Source organism: Corvus kubaryi, unplaced genomic scaffold, assembly GCF_017639235.1.
Source record: "Corvus kubaryi isolate FWS band 111438036 unplaced genomic scaffold, C.kubaryi_AGA036_p1.0 37392, whole genome shotgun sequence".
NCBI classification, from domain to species: Eukaryota; Metazoa; Chordata; class Aves; order Passeriformes; family Corvidae; genus Corvus; species Corvus kubaryi.
This window is the reverse complement of record NW_024581131.1, coordinates 5,053,758-5,070,702: the sequence shown is the minus strand read 5'-3', so window position 1 is coordinate 5,070,702 and position 16,945 is coordinate 5,053,758. Positions and strand designations below refer to the sequence as shown.

General features: G+C 45.7%; 1 protein-coding gene across 1 annotated transcript in view; it reads right to left on the bottom strand.

Moving 5' to 3' along the window:
* Positions 1 to 1,143: 1,143 nt before the first annotated feature.
* TH (tyrosine hydroxylase) overlaps positions 1,144 to 16,945 on the bottom strand; it is a 23,159-nt gene continuing 7,357 nt past the window's right edge. Inside the window, exons 3-13 of the mRNA XM_042038677.1 lie at positions 16,030 to 16,204; positions 15,153 to 15,241; positions 14,870 to 14,937; positions 13,108 to 13,158; positions 12,173 to 12,318; positions 11,664 to 11,799; positions 11,461 to 11,530; positions 11,103 to 11,159; positions 10,420 to 10,515; positions 10,126 to 10,259; positions 1,144 to 7,851 (exon numbers count right to left, since the gene is read on the bottom strand). Coding sequence (XP_041894611.1) covers positions 7,692 to 7,851; positions 10,126 to 10,259; positions 10,420 to 10,515; positions 11,103 to 11,159; positions 11,461 to 11,530; positions 11,664 to 11,799; positions 12,173 to 12,318; positions 13,108 to 13,158; positions 14,870 to 14,937; positions 15,153 to 15,241; positions 16,030 to 16,204 — 1,182 coding nt within the window. The 3' untranslated portion in view covers positions 1,144 to 7,691. The remainder of the gene's footprint in view (positions 7,852 to 10,125; positions 10,260 to 10,419; positions 10,516 to 11,102; positions 11,160 to 11,460; positions 11,531 to 11,663; positions 11,800 to 12,172; positions 12,319 to 13,107; positions 13,159 to 14,869; positions 14,938 to 15,152; positions 15,242 to 16,029; positions 16,205 to 16,945) is intronic.

The following is a 16,945-nucleotide window of genomic DNA, read 5'->3' as shown; positions in this document are numbered from 1 at the left end:
CTGGTCCCTGGGGAAAAAACCAAGTCTGACTTGAGCTGGATTAGCAGTACGAATGACAGCTCAGGTCAGCCGCAGCCTTATCCGAATCAATTCCCCTCTCCGGGGAGGCAGTGCGTGTGTGTGCGCATACCTGCGGCTACAGGATTTGTAAATAATTGAGTTCTTCTGATCCCTACCACCACAGCACAAGAAGAAAGATTTGGTCCTGAGGGGGCTGACAGAGGTTCAAGCCCCAGATCTGCCACTTAGAGGCTTCTTCCCAAAGCTGTTTAGGCATGTAATTACTTTTCCGGCTCTGTGCCTGGTCTGAGTCTCTGATTCTCTGCCTCCTTTTATCTGTCAGCTTTTTACAGGGACAAGAGTACTCCTCTACCTCCCAAGCATGTAATGAAGATGAATTCATTACAGCTGTAACACTTTAACGAGCACTGTGAAGATACAGGGTATCCTTACGAGTCCTAAATTAGGAAACTCCCTCTCAGAGTGTGCTGGGGTGCCTGGATGCATGGCCCAGATCTGTGCCGGCAATACGTTAATCCACCTCTGTCCATGATTCTGGAAGGGATTTTAACAAGAGAAAGGGTCTGGCTTTCATGTAAAAGCCAAGCTTGCAGTAGTGACTGGAATTAGTTTCCTTTAACATGAGGATAACTCCGGAGTAGGAAACACTTATGTGATTGGGCATATCTTCTGGTCTCTGGATGTGCATCCCAATTCCTGGGCATCCTGTACCCCTGGATGCAGCAAACACAGAAATAGTGAGAAACGCTGAGAGAAAATGTATTTAGTGAAGGCAAGTCCCCTGGTGTTTTACTGTTTAAAAGAGACCTCCCAACTACTGTTCTGTGCATAATTGTGCAATTGGTAATATCCTGCCAAAGAAAGGCTTAGATCATCTCGTCTGCAAAGCATTTTCCACCCCCAAATAAACATTTTGCACAAGTTCAAGTTGCAGGTCTTCCACCATAATGTGCTCCAGGGTGGATTTTGCATACTGCCTGCAGGCAAGGCAGCCGACCTGAATATGGATAGCAGAAGGATGCAAGAGTCAAACTCAGGATGCTAGACCAGAAATATATTTTTTTATTCTTAATATCATGTGAGCAGCAGCACGATTCCAAAATGAAAAATATTTCTGTTTGATATTTCTTTACACAGAGAGACAGAGAGACAGACAGACAGATCCACCCACAGCAGCAGCAGCAGCGACAACAGCGAGACTGCTCAGCGAGGCACTGAGACAGGCACACACCAGAGGGGGTGGTGGGGCCTGGCTCTGAGGAAGGCTTTTCCCCTTTCTTCCTCCCTGGCCTGCCCGTGTTCCATCCAGGGGAGAGTTTAACCTGGGCTGACCCATCACTTTGGCTTTCCCCAGTCACTTTTTATAGGACTTGCAGTCACGTTTGGTGAGGCCTGGGGGAATGGTATGAAGGACCCCATGACCCACCCAAAGGACATGAGCTCGTGCTTAGCTCTAAGCAGCCACATAATCCTACAAATCTGCTCCACGGTTAGGAAAAGGGAATTGATAACATCTTTTGGTGAAGGGTGTGACTGGGTAGATCCTGAAAGGCTTTTTCTCTGAGTGATCTTGAGGCCAAGCTGTGTGGAGCTCTGAGTAACCTGATCTAGTGGAAGGTTCCCTGCCCGTGGCAGGGCGTTGGAACCCAAACCATTCTATGATTCTATGATCTCATTCAAGGCAACTCTACAAACCTAACCACCCTTGTGCACAATACTTGAGGGATACCTTAAGACAAAATTGAAAGCATGGGAAAAATCCAAGACAACTCAGGAAAAAGACTAAAACCAGGAATACTGGAGGGCTGGAGGAAATCCCAACATTATCAGAGATTACAGCAGGGGCTGTGGGCGCCTCTCCAGCCCACAGGAAGCCGATGGGTGATAGAGACCAAATGTTTCCCGATATGGGAGAGTGGATGAAAAGAGACTCAAGGATTCACTGCCTCTATAAGTGGGACTGTTACGGGAAGCAGCAATAATCTATACCAAGGCAACATCATAACATCAGCTGCATCAACAGGAAAATTGTGTTTTAAAAAGGTCTATCCAGTGACTTGAATTAAGTTTGTCTTTACAAAAGGAATACCATCTAGTGGCCCAAAAAGGCAATAAGGATGTGCAATGGTAATTAGAGAATCAGATGAATTTAGAAAAAGAGAAGGAAAAACTACAGAAGTAAGGAGAGTGATTAACATATATAGTGCAGTGATTCGCCCTGGAGCAAGGGAGAGCTCAAAAGGGACCTGATCATAATAAATGCAAAGCTAAAATTAGACACTTGCAAAAGCAGACTGGGATGCAAAAATTAAAAATAACTGCTGGAGTTCCAGAAAGTGGTGTAGAGAACTGGATCAGGAGCCATCACAGGAAGATTTCAAGGATGATATGGGCAAAAGGGAAAAGAAAGAGAAGTTGAGAATAACAGCCTATCCCACAAAGACTCCAAATGCTGTCCCGGGGTAGATGGGTATGGCAGATCAAACTGCTGTAGCTGTTAAAATGAAAAAAAAATGACCCCAAGGCAGGTAGCTGCAGATAAGAAGCCACTGAAAGGCAGCACAACAGTAGAGAAACTGCTTATATTTAGAATTAAATGGGGATTAAGCGGTAAATTGATTAGAGTGTGTGCTCCACCAGCTCTTATCCATTGTACGTTGGGCACCTCCTTGATAAACCTTTAATCTTGCCACCATAGGCATTTAATCAAATTGCCCAGCAGGGTGGTAAAACAAGGATCCAATTGGCACAGTCACTACCAGTCCATAGGCTCGAGGGAGATGGAGAGTCTTTAATAAACTGATAGGCAGCTGCTTGAATGTCATGGACATGAGCAGCAGGACATGATACCATGTACCAGCCACCCACTCCCAGTGGAGCACAGGTATCTCTGTGGTCCCTGGCAGCCCTGAGTCTGAGTCAAGCTCCTTGGACAGCGGATGAAATAGGAGAGATGGTGGCACAAATGCACCCCCACGATTCACACTAAGCTTCCATATGGCAGAATGCAGGGGAAGAAGCAATTGACAGAGCTGCTTTCACATTAGGAGAAAAACAATATACCTTTAGCTGTATCCCACAGGGCCGAGCACCTGCCCTGCTGCACATGCTTGTGTGAGCAAAGTTTTTGAGTGATGTGTGTGAGGGACAAAGAAAAGAGATTGCCTTATGTGATGATATTTGGGGAACAGCAGCTACAGAAGAAGAGGTACAAGAGAGATGTATCTGAGTTTTAAAATTAATAGACCAAATGGGATTTAATGTCAACTTGAATATGGCACAGTTAAAACAACCTCAAGTTAAATGCCCAGAGTCTGAAACTGGTGAAACAAGACGATGGATAAATGCTAGAAAAGTTAAGCTTTCTGTGAAATAAAGACTCCCACTAATCAATCCCAACTCTGAAGAGTGCTGAGAGAATTTAATTTCTTATGGCAGCATATCTATAGCTGTGTTAGTATCTTATGGCAGTGTATCCATCTTTGCTAATAGCAGCAGAGTGTCATGGAAATGACAGGAAAAGAATCAGGGAGGGAGCTGGAGCAAAGATCGAGGCAGTGCTTTATCTGACATGAAAGAAGCTGCTTGAAAAGCTTCTGCACTAAAACTTCCAGTTAAAGGAAAATTATTCATAACAAGAATTTCAAGTGAGCTGATACTGTGGGAGCAGCGCTGCTACAGAGAAATAGGGGAGGAAAATGGATACCAGTAGCATGTGAGTCCTCTCCAGTGGCTGGACAGAATTTCCCCGGCCATGAGAAAACCTGGTTAGAGACAGTCTGGGCTGTGATGGAGTTCAAGGCTTTTCCCCTCAATAGTGCAGTTGTACCCCAGTTGTACCCCTCTGCTCTTACTCACAAAGAGAAGAAATGGAGATTAATGGGGATATCCTTTTATTGGAAACCAGGAATGAACCAAAGGCACTGCACACTCCTGGGAGTGCTACATTTGAACAAAGAGGAAGAACAACCCAACACACTCCTATCAGTGGAATGAGGGAACAAATAACGGGCAAACTAGAGAAAGGATCATGGCAAGGGGCTTACAGGCTGTCAGTAGAAGACAAACCCCTCTACACAACATCTCTCTACAGATAGCTACTGTCTGGTAATAGAACAAAATATCGGATGCATGATGGGGAAAAAGGCAATGGCAAGCACAAAATGGGACACCTATGAAGAAATCAGGAGTTCTATTTTACAAGCTTAGAGGGAGAGTGGGAATAAAATATATGTAAAGGATGCTGAAGTAATGTGAAGACTGCAAGCAATACTGAGAAATAATTTATTGAGCAAGTAGATAAATTAACTCAGACTTTGTTTACTGCAGCCCCAACCAGGTGTCAGCTAAAAATAGAAAATGGGATGGATACTGTGGCCAGTGGAATAAGAGCAAGTTATCTTACACTGTCATAATGAGCTACATAAAGAAGTGTAGGGTACTCTGAAGAGAGTGCAAAGAGTTAATATTTGTCCTCAAATGAAGCAAGAAACAGAGGACATAAATAAAAACTGCCTAAGGTGTGCAAATGTGGATTAGTAAAAGAAAGCTGCCAACTCTACTGCATTGGCTAAACCAAGGACTATGACAAACACTGCAAAGGGATCACCCCGATAAACTGTCACAAACTAAAGAGAGGTATCAGTATCTCTTTGCCACAATGAATGCCTTTCCTGGACAGGCTGAGGTTCTCCCACACGAAAGGCATACAACTGCTGGAACTGTAACAGTGCTGTTACAGACAGTTGTTCATAGGTGTGGAGCAGCACCTGAAACAGGGTAAGATGAACAGGGGGGAGGGGTGGGAAGGGGGTGGTTGTAAGTGAAGAATTCAAGTCTTAATAGCTAGCATAATAGGGGATTGAGCAAGGACTGTATATACCCTACCACCTGCAATCACCCAGACTGGTAGAAGGAAAGGAATTGGATTATTAATAATAGAAAATTCTAGGACAATATCCAAAATAATGGTCTGAAACCTTGCTATCAGCAGCTTTAAAAGCAGTGATAGATTAGGGATTGGTTTACAACTCTACCGTATTTTGTTTGGATAGCCTGTCCCTTTGTAGCCCTATGTCTAAGGCCCTAAAATATTATGGCAAGATAAAGAAGGCAACAATGCTCTGGTAGAAGGAGCAACATGAGAAAAATGGGTAAAAGGAGAAAGCAAGGATCCAGTTCATATATGGCTTATGAAATAAGGAGCCAAGTAATGTATTTGAAAACAGATACAAAGGAACAAGCCTTAGAGACAAAATGAAAGGGGGTCTAATAAGTTACTAATAGGATAAATCCTCTAAGATATTAAATAGGTGAGGGCAATAGTAAATACAAATGGGTTCATGTGTCTCAGATGTCCCCCTAAGGGGCCAAAAAGTTCTGGAATCTGTCACGGATTTGTCAAGAACACAGACACTGAAAATGGCCCAAAGAGGGACCTCTGGCGCCTGTGCAGCCCGAGCCCCCGCACTCAGAGCCCCCAGCTCAGCCTCATGTCCCAAAAGCAAGGGGGTGCAGCCCTCCTGGTGCTCACCTTCCCCCTGGCTGCAGCACAGCTGTTTGTGTGCTTGCATACTAATGGTGCTGGGTTATGCTGCAAGTTTTGCTTATTTTCTATTTTTGCAGGACAGCAGATTTTACTACAGCTCCTCCAAAATGCAGTGGATGACAGAGTCAGGGAGAAGCAATGCAAACTCCAAGAAAAGGCAGAGGATTTGAGGTCTCCTGCAGTTGCAAGGATTTCTAAGTTGGCTTTTCATTCCATATTAATGAATTTGGTCTTTTTACGAATTGCATTAATTGTAGATATTTAAGAAGGCAGATAATGACTGTGAAGTGCTTTGGAGACCTAGAGATGACCACCTTCAGACCTTTACAGTTCTGGAGCAGTTCTGGAGGTCAGACCAGAAAGCGAATGCCTCCACAGAGATTTCCTGCCTGGTCCTGATCAGGAGCCTGGCGTTGCTGCAGGGTTTGGAGCATCCTTGCTACTCTCATGGGCAGCAACCCAGGAGCTGCACACTACCAAAGGAGAGGAGACACAGCAACCCACAGACCAGTAAACTGGCACTGCTCTTGTTAACAAGGTCATAACCCATGCATCAACTATACAGACTTATTGTTACATCTTGTCTGCTTGTTTTCTTTTTTTGTTTGTTTGTTTTAGTCTATTTTACTGAAGTCACCAGTAAGATTTTCATGGCTAGATAGCTAAACTATGGCCTAGCCTGCCTTAGTCTTGCATAGTTTGCTCCAGCTATTTAATCTAGTAGTAATATCTGAAGAACCCAAATGAAAAATTGTTACAGCTCTTAAGGGAGCCTTGAGAATTACAGCTCATGATCTGGATCCACCCAGATTGGGAAATCATAGCTGCAGCTTTGGAAAAAGTTCTCTAAAATGACAATAACTGAATGAACTCAGTAGTTTTATCAGTTTACAGGAAAATCCGACGAGAAGGAACAACTTGAGGAAAAGCAGCTAGCCCTGGTGTCAAACTGCTGATTTCAGTAATGGCCTTTTAAGCAATTTAGGAGGAATTTAGGAGGAAGGGTCAAATAAGAAAAGAAACAGAAAGGAGAGATTGAAGCAGGCTGGAGACTAAGTGCTGTCAGTAGCTAAGGAGTTAAAATTTGAGAGAACTGGGGGTTAAGCATATATATGTGGAGGTCTGAAATGGGATAAAGAGTAATGGATTGTAAACTATTATGACTGAGCCACAGTAGAAGTAACACTGGAGAACAATGTTAGCCGTGTTAATAGCCAAAGCTTCACTGCCAAGTCTTGCAGTTCTTTAAAGAGGAAATTATGAAAATCATACACTGTGGATAAGGATGGCAAAAGTCGACACAGGAATAAGTGATCATGCAAACAACTCTGTGTAATTCTCCCCTTCGCTGTCCCCCACAGCTGTTTAGCAGCCTCCACACATCCCAAGCCCAGCTCTGATACTGCACAGCTGCATAACCTTGGGCCAAACTTCTGAGCAAACCGCTAAGTTATGAGACAGCCTGCAAGAAGATAAGAAGGGCAAAAGCAGGGGGAGGAAAACTGAGAGCTTTGGGTCAGATCAAACCATTAATATCTGCACTGAAAACTGCATGAAACTGGGTTTGAGCATCCAAACTAGATGTTTACCTTCCTCAGAAGTGGCCAGCAATAGCATTATTCACACACCTGAGCTACATCAGGTGATACTGATGTTAGAATAACTAAGAACAAGACTCATGAAGTTGCTATAAGAGTTGCTTTGGGGATTAAAAAAACCAAACAGATTAAATTTTTCTCTCAAATTGCAATTTAAAAAAATTATCTTGTCTTTTTTTTTCTTTTTAAATAGATTTTCTCCTCTTCCTTGCACCCAGGAACCTAGCACACAGCTCTTGACTTAACTTTTTAGCTTGGCCATGCTTTTTGTCTCTGCTAAGCCTCTTCCAGCAGCCAGTAGAAAAGCTACCAAAAGAACCACCAGGCCTTGGGTGCATCCCGCTGCCCTCCTCCGAGCTGGCCCTACGTACAAAAGTGGAAAGCTGTTGGGGTCGCGTGGTGACAGGCAGCAGTGCCAATGTTTGGAGAAGACAGGTAGGAATTACCTGGGAGCGAGGTGAGGGCAGAGCGGGCACGTCGGGGGCTGGGAGGGAAGAGGGGACGGAAATAGCTCAGTTCTTGTATTAACTGATAACATTGAGCGCGTTAATCAGCGAGTGAAGCTCATCCCTTACGCTCTCCAGGGAGTGACAGATCATCTGAGGGCTGTCCAGGAGCTCGATGCTGTGGGTGTAGGGCTCGTATTTCACCGAGAAGGGCCGCTTGATGTGCGCTGCGTAGCTCCTGCAAGGGAAGCGTGCAGAAGGCTGGGTATGAGAGATGAGTCCTGAGGCTCCCTCCTGCCCGTTTGCATTTACCCAGGAGGATTCCAACAGGTTAATGCCTCCTTTAGGCAGAGTTTCCACCTTTCCAGCACCACAGGGTCATAGCTGTGGTTGAGATCCCTTCTGTTTGTTACAGAAAACCGTGAGTTTGACTGTGGCTTTCTGTGGGCTGTACCAAAGTGGAGGGTACATCAAACTGGTCACCTCCATGGCCACTGCCAGGCATCCTCTGCTGCAATTCCTTTTTCAAAAAGTGCCAAGGAGATTTAGAAGCTAATTGCAGGGAAAGACTGTGGTATTATCATATTATATTACTAAATCCTCTCTGACATGCATTTATTGACTAATCTCTGCTTGAGGAGGGTGAAACTGGCTGTGTGGCATGTTAAGGATAGACTTGACAGGCAGTGGCTCAGACCTGAGCTAGAGGATGAGAATAACGTCACCAGAGCCTTGTGCTTGAGCAAAGCTGCTCTGCTGCACCCAAAGCCAAATGCAGCCTGGATCTCAGTGATGAGCTTGACTTTACCTGGTATCTCTCAAGAGCAAGAGCTTGTTGCTGCTTTTCTAATGGAGAAGTACGTGGTCAAGTGAAAGCAAATCAAATCAAGGGTAGGGCTTCCCCAAAGCTGCCCACATTCACTTCCAGCACCAAGATTTGTATACTTGACAACGTAGGGCTTTTTCGTTTGGGGGCTGTGTGAATATGGAGCTGAAAATCTATATTTAGGTACTTATGGCTGCAGTCTCATGCTGGAAAGGCTTGGGAACACGAGGGGACAAACAGCGCTAACAACAGGCATGCTCCTCGCCTCTGCTGAGGCTTCACCCTTTCGCTCCTGAATTGCTTAGCTTAGGCTACCCTCTTGTGGCTACCGCGGGTCTGCTCTGGCTCGGGGAAGCGCAGCCCTTTCCCAGATGGAGACAGATGTTCCTCTAGCTGGTACTTCATGCCGAGGCCAGAATTGGAGGGATCTGGGGGAAAACACAGCTCAGAGGGCCAAGGGAAAACATGGTCCAAGACGCAGGCTGGCCCTGGCAGGGAGCTGCCATGCCATGGCAGGAAAACAACAAAAAGAAGTGCAAACAAAGGGGGTTTCTGCATACTCACATTGCCCTCCTCCTAAAAGTTGTGGTTCCTCTCAGTTCTACCAGGCAAGGTCCAGCTCACCTCTTGTTAATGCCATCAGCCACAGCGATGGCTCATAGCACAGCTGCTAATGGCTAGAAACCTGCCCTCCAAAAGGGGTGTGCTCACTTGACACCTTTTGAATCATATAGATATGGCATGGCTGCTTGGAAGGGCATGGGGGGAGTGTGTCCTTTCTGAGGAAAGAGGCTTTTCTCGAGGCATAACACTGATAGTCAGAACTGTGGTGGCAGCTGTCAGTAATGCAAAAGACACAGTGCTTTCACCTCATAGAGTAGCATCTGTGTGGTCTCTGAGCTCTTTAAAGAGGATCATTTACAGTGCTTGTCACAGTCAAGACCCTCTAGCCTAATCTTGGCTGTGTATGTGGTGCATTTTCCCTTTTTAAATGCAAGGAAATGACTCATTAGGCAGCAGTTGGGGTTTTTTTAAAGCTGCCTCGTGTGTGTGTGAGGACAGGCTCCCCGGGTGCTTGCAGCTGGACTCCAGGTTGTATGAACAGTGCAAGTGAGGGTAATAAAAGCAGAAGCTGAAATATAGCAGTCCTCACCACGTTATTTGTATTAAATACCCCTCTTACAGGAACTGTAAAGTCATGTAAATCATGTTCACCCCACTTTGTCTCTTTCCTAAGCAAAGATAAAAATGGTATAGGCAAAGTTTTCCTCTGTCAATCAAAGCAATCCAAGGACTGAGCTTTCCTCCTGTGGGCAGCTCTGGTTATGACCAAGAAAATGCTCTTCTGAACAGATGTCTGTGGGTAGACCTGCCCCATATCATCCTGTTTGTAGTCCCATGGGATGGGGAAATCCAGTTACCCTGGTGGGATGGTGTCTGGGGTCCACTAACCCATGTTAACCAGCCTAGGAGGCAAAAGTTCATTTTTTCCCCTGGACAAATCCATTCATGTCAAGAATGTTCCCTGTAGGAACTGGAGAACTGCTTTATTTCAAAAGACCTGATCAAAATTTTCAGAGCACTTCTGAGAACTTGAACTGAAAGCAGCCATAATGTCAAGCCCTGTTTTAATATATAACACTTTAATGTCCTTCTGTTTGGGTCTTTCTCAATGCCCAGTCCTACCTCAATTTATTTTTGGCATCACTGAAGCTCTCAGACACAAAATAAACAGGCTGGTAGTTCTGGTCCTGGTAGGGCTGAACAGCTGCAGCATCAGGGTCGAAGTCCCGCACCTCTGGTTCGTCTGACAAGGAGTGCTACGAACACAGCAGAAAAATTCCAGCATGAAACTGAGGGGATTGGAGAGACATGGGGTAGGAGAAGGTGGAGAACAGATTGAGGAAAGTCTTTGCACAGAGGCAGAAGGTGTTTTCCTCTACAGGGCCTAGAGCAGAGGCAAGTTATGCTGGGACTTACTATGAGCTCCCCATAGGAAGAGAGGAGCCCGGCTCCATAGGCTTTGACTATTCCATTCTGTCTGCAGAGCCCAAACTCCACTGTAAACCAGTAAAGCTGTGAAAAGAAAAAGAAAAATTCCTGGGGGACACAGCTCCTCATCTTCATCTCCCTGTCACTTCTGAGCCCTTGCATCGTGGCCAGGGTTTGGGGTTATTTAAAGGAACAGGCACCTGCCTCTTTGTCCCCTCCCCACACTTTGCTTTCAGAGAAAAGTACTAAACTAAGTTGCTGCTACACCAAGACAGAGAGTCTGTGTCCCTGGGCTTGTTCCCTCTGCACCCAGCTGCTGTGAGATGCTGCTGTTCGGTGTCCTTGGAGCAGGACAGGTCACCTTGCTGAGGGAGAGCCAAAGGAAGTGGATGTCATTTAATCCCACCCCAAAGAGTCCCAGCAGGGCTGCTGTTGGAAATACGATGCTTGATGATACTACTGGTGCCCGAGAAAATTGGGTTAATGTGCAAGCAAGCTCTGCTCTTTAACTGATCTCTGCTCTGCACAGTCATCACTAAAAGAGCAGGGCAGCTTGGGTGGGAGCTCTGAACCTGCCAGTCTTGGAATACCAGGCTGGACCAGTCCCCTTGATACCACAAAAGCACTGCTGGAGTGTTTGTGCCCCCCATCCAGCAAGGAGGAAAATTTACCGTTGCTAGTTTCTCAATTTCTTCATCAGTTGCTCCCAGAGATGCCAGCCCAATGTCCTAGGAAGAGAAGGGAAGGGGCAAACATCAGGACAGGTTTGGTCTGTGGACCTTATACATTCATTGCTCTGTTTTATTGCCTCGAGACCACAGATACTGCTGCCCTGCCATGCCAGGAATCTGCTGGGACTTCATGCTCAGACTAAATCCACTTTGTTGCAGAATCAGTATTAGTTAGGGTCTTGGTCCATGACTGGAACTTTGGAACATCATGGTTAATAGGAGCAAGAAAGGTTTAGGTGGCAACACTGGGGTTTGGATTCTGACCTCTCAAGGAGGAGAAAGCAGATAAGCACCTTACCTGAGAGAACTGGGCAAATGTCTTATCAGCCAGCATCGGGACGTGCCCCAGCAGCTCATGACAGCAATCCCTGCCAAGGAGAGCGGGGCAAGGAGGAAAACACAGTCAGCAGCAGACAGAGTGTGTCTGTCGGGGAGAAAGGGTAATTGCTGACCAGGTGGGACACTCTGGGCAGGGAGGCCATGGGGCCAGGCAATACTCACGGCTCGGGGGAGTGCATGGGTGAGGACGCGTGGCGGATGTACTGTGTGCACTGGAAGACGCGGAAGGCCAGGCTGGCCAGGAAATCCCGTGCCGACAGCAGGCCGGCCACCGGCCGGAGCTGGAAGCCGGTCCTCTCTGAAACAGCACACACCATCTGTGCCAGGTGCATGGCCCAAGGGCTTTGCCACTGCTCCCAGCACTGGAAACTCAGGGAAGGGCTTCTGCTATGCCAGGCCTAATCTATCTGCTCCTGCTAGGGATCAACGCCTGCTCTTTAGGTGCTCAGTGGGATCATTTGACTGTGGGCTTGCTCTCCAGTCACAGCCTGCTGTGTTTAGCTGCACTCCCCACCGCTTGGGCTCTAACTCTGTCCTCTGTGGGCAGTGCACAAGCCACCAGCTCTCCTCCCAAATTTCAGCTCACAAACTACTCCTTTGGGTTCAGGCTTCCCATCTGTAGTTGCCCCACCAGCAGACCCTGAACCTGGGTCCCCCAGGCTCATACCCACCTTTCAGGAAACGGGAAACCTCTTCCAGCTGAGGGATGTTGTTCTCACTGTAGCCACAGAATTTCTCCAGTAGACTGAAAGCTTCAAGGTACTCCTTGCAGGCATGGGTGGGGTACAAGCTCTTCAGGGTGCTGTATACCTCCTTCCTTCAGGAAGAGAGGTAGCAGACATTCAGTGGTTAATGTGTCTAGTCCTCTCCTGCACTTTGGCTGTGCACTGTCAGGGACTCATATCTTTAGGCTCCATGTCCTTTGCCTTTCTCCACCTAAGTCTATGTCTCTGCACATTGATAGAGGTATGTAAACATACAGACACACATTCAAATGAACCTGCAAAGGCAGCAGCTGTGTCTGAGCAGACCTACTGCTGACTTGAAGGTCAGAAGACTGTATAAAAGGTATTAACTGGAATTAAAATATTCCCAGTAGGTTAAGTCCTGAAGCTGCACTGTGAAGACAGTCAATAGAACCAGAAGATGACCTTGTTGAGAAGCCTGTGTACTCAGCTCATGTGAGCGGGCCTTGTTTTCAGAAACACTCCTGCAGCAACACTCCTGGAAAAAATCACGTTCAAAGGGAGTGTTTTCCTAAGTGAGGCCCGTGAGGTACCACACAGATATTCACCATGGGCCTCCTACTCCTACTTGTTTGCAGCTATGACAACTGCTCTTTGTTTGGAGGCTGCTACTAAGTCAGGACCCTTAGAGAAGTGGGACTCCAAATTATCTACCTTGCTCTCTGGAGAGGCTCCTTCGGAGGGAATTCCTGGGGCTGCAGTGTGAATGTGTTTTTTATAACAAGCCATTAAGTAGGATGCTTGCACTCCTGATACATTTTTCAAGAGGTCATGCCCTGGATGTTTGGGTTTTGATTCCCAGTTTCTAGTGCTGAAGCACTAATAATGAAATCAGCACCAGTTATGAAATCAGCACTCACCAGGTAGCTGTCTCCTCCGCTGTGTACTCCACATGAGGGATCGGGTCCCCACTGCAAGGCAAAGGCACCATTACTGAGCAGAGCCCCAGCCAGGCTCCTCTTCCCTCTGAGAAGGAAGCACTTTGGAGAAGCTCTGCATGATGTTCATCAATCTTCTTTAAAATCCAAACAAGGGGGTGACAGGAAAGACAAAGCCTTAGTACTGGGTCATTTGTACAGGTGCAACAAATACATAGACACAAAGAAAAGCATGAGTCTTGTCAGAGATTATAAATGAACAAGGGATGAGCAAGAATTTGGCAGGTGTAATATTTACCAGGGGAAAAAAAAAAAAGGTTTTCACTGGAGAAGATTGAAACTGTGAAAATAAATTCATTTCATGAGTCTGAACTTCAAGGAGCTGATGGCTCCAAGAATGAACAAGTGGCTGGGAAATAAAAGCAGCTAATAAGGAAAACTAAATGCATTTGAACTGCAGAAAAAATGTATTGTCAATAAGATTAAGGATGGCAGGAAAAGCAAATCTCAACTTTGATATAAATGGGCATTGCTGAAAGAAGACTGACAATTTTGCTTTTTCTCATAATAGTTAGCGACTCTATATCCTAAATCCTTCTTTTCTGTATTTGGACAGATGAGATATCATGTATTCTGAAGTACAGTTCCTGAAGGGATGCCTGAAGGGATGCTACACAGTGGCTCATAAATGCTAACCTGCAGGTGAGATGTTAGAGAAGACATCTTAAATTGGTGCCTCATCTTAGGACAGTATTTATCCCTGTGTCGCTTGGGACTCTTCCTCTGGCACCGTGACTTTCTGTGCATTTACTATTTGTACAGGATAAAACCATCGGTGTCCATATTCTGGCCTTCAAATTGGCAAAGTACATGAAAACCAACAGCAGAAACCCTTGCTGGGATCACACCAGTTGCAGGGGAAGCTCAAGAAGGCGACCCATATAATTTTTGTAGTCTGGTTTCAGCACTTAAAGTCCCCCTCAGAGGGAGAGAATGCTATGGTGAAAGGCAGTGTCACTGCATAGGATCTTGGGAATATTTTACAAACCTAACTGAATATTAGAGCTCTGTTTGATGTTGTAGTGAACAGGCTGAGTGCTATCACTGCATATATCAGAATAGAAGTATTGAGTAGGAGTACAAGACAGTCTTAAAGCTATATAAGACAATGATGAGAACACTCCTGGAATCTATTTAATTAACAGACAGAGTTAGGAGGCAGATCATTTAGCCTATAAATACCCTCATAGCAAAAAAAATCCTGATAGCAGTATTTCATCTAGCAGATGAAAGGCATGTATGATCCACTGGGTAAAAGCTAAAGCTATTGAACTCCAGCTTAGAAATAAAACCCACATTTTTTCACAACTAGGATAATGAAGCCTTGGAACAAATTTTCTGGGCATGGGGTAGCTTGAAACACTGAAGTCAAAACTAGATGCCATTCTAAAAGAGATGCTACATTTCCAACCAAAGTTTGTGGCCTGATGGATTTCTCTCTGGCTTTTGTTATGCAGGAGGTTTATTCTTACTATACCCTTGACAATGTATGAATTAATGACAACAGACGTTTTTAATTAGAGACTGGAATGCAAAGAGAGGAGAGACACAAAAGGAGCTGGAAAAGCTGAATGGGGAGACAAAATGTAAAGGAAGAGAAGTGCCATACAGGTAGCACAATGACTTCCCAATAGGTTCATCAACATGTCATTATCCCTGCATGGATGTTAGGAAGGAGACTTACTGCTTATAGTGAAAAGCAATCTCTGCTATTGATTTCCTTCTCTGGCGGTATACTTGGTCAGAGTAGCCCTGTGGTGACAAATAGGAACAGAGACAGGACTTTTAATCAGTTACTAAAATTTCTCACCCAGGAAAGCTCATCACTGGCTGGAGAGATGTCTCTCAAGGTGGCAATCACACTGCAGTTCCCTGATCAGCTGCACTAATAGGTGTTCTTAGCTCCCTGCTTCTGTGGGACGGCTCAGGAGTTCAGCATGAGGGGGTGCACACACAGACTGACTCACCGGGTGATCCAGATCCAAGTCAGGGTCAAACTTGGTGACCAAATGGTGGCATTTGTCCAATTCACAGATTTTTCTGGGAAACCAGTGAACTGTGGGGAGAGAGAAAGTGACAGTCTGTCTGTGGAAGTGAAGATCCCCTAATGAGAAGGGGTTGTGAGGCTGAATAAGACACACCTGCTCTGGTGTATGAAATGCACACGTACAACAAGCAGCTCATGGCACAGCTACTTCCAGGCAGTAGTTTTGCTATCTCAATGCTCTTGTCCTAGAGTCATGTCTAATGCCATGATCTGCATTTCACTACTTCCTTGGCTACCTCTCAGCAAAGTATTTTGTGACAAAATTAAAGAAGATGAAAATTAGATTTTACTGAAAGATTCACATTAAAAAAACACCCAGAGGTCCTGCTGGTCATAGATCTCTAGGGATCTCTAGGGATATTTTACAATAATCATCCTATCTTCAGAACAGGATGGCACGGGAAGTGTCTTGTAGGTTATCACTGGAATCTGTACAGAGGCCCTGACATGTAGGTAGGAAACTACTTTGCATTTATAATATAAAATGCTGGAGTAGGAATGGAGAGCTCATAAGGAGGGGTGTCAGCAAAGCATGAAATTCAATCTCTTATTTCTATTTTTTCAATCTGTTACCAGAAGAATGGGCTATGAACAATGGAGTCTGCTGAGAAAAGGACAAGGAGGGAAATTACTTTCAGGATTCAGGTGTCCCAGAGGCAGTTCTTTCTGATTTGCTCAAATTTAGCATAGAGCAGCCTTTTCCCTTCCCTTCCCTGGGAATAACAAAGTCTCCATCCTGTTTCTACAGGGAGAGCTCAGCCTTTCTGCACAAGTGAAAATATTTGTAAGCTCCTTACATTTGTCTTCCTTAGTGGTCCTCACATCTTCTGCTACCCTCTTGATGGAGCTAATGAAAGTGTTGAGGTCAGAGCTGTGGACTTCACAGCGCACAAAGTATTCCAGCTCAGCGGTCCCTTCACGGGGCTTTCGGCTAAGCCTGGTCTCCAGGTGGTGAATTTTAGCTTCAAATGTCTTTTGAGACATGGAAAGAAAAAAAAAAACTACATTAAGCAACTTTTGAAAAACCTTCTGGTACTACTCAAAGATGCCCATATGGACACATGAAATCACAGAATGGTTTGGGTTGGAAGGGATCTTAAACATCATCTTGTTCCAACCTCCCTGTGATGGACAGGGACAACTTTCACTAGCCCAGGTTGCTCAGAGCTCCATCCAGCCTGATCTTTTTAGCACTTCCAGGGATGGGGCATTCACAACTTCTCTGGGGAACCTGTGCCGGTGCCTCACCACCCTCACAGTAAAGAATTCTTTCCTAATATCTGACCTAAACCTACTCTCAGTTTGAATCCATCCTCCCTTGTCCTGTCACTACATGCTCTTGTAAGAAGCCCCTCTCCCATCTTTCCCCTAGACCTCCTTCAGGTCCTGGAAGGCCGCAGTTAGGTCAGCCTGAAGCCTTCTCTTGTCCACGCTGAACAATCCCAGTCTGGGATGGATTCCCTCTTGTCGTTTTCTTCATGCCCCCACCTGCCTCCCGTATAAACACACCTATTAATTCCACTTTTTTCCCTTCTGCCCAAACACCGGGGCTGTTCAATAACTACCAACAGAAGACTTCCACCATGGCAAAGAAGACCGTATCAAGAGAGGCAGTTGATGGGGCAGAGCGCCACATCTCATGGCCCCCTTTCCTTTCCCGTCCCAGCGGCTGCCGAGGCGTGTGTTGGCGGGGGCTGTGGTGGGTGGGCTGCG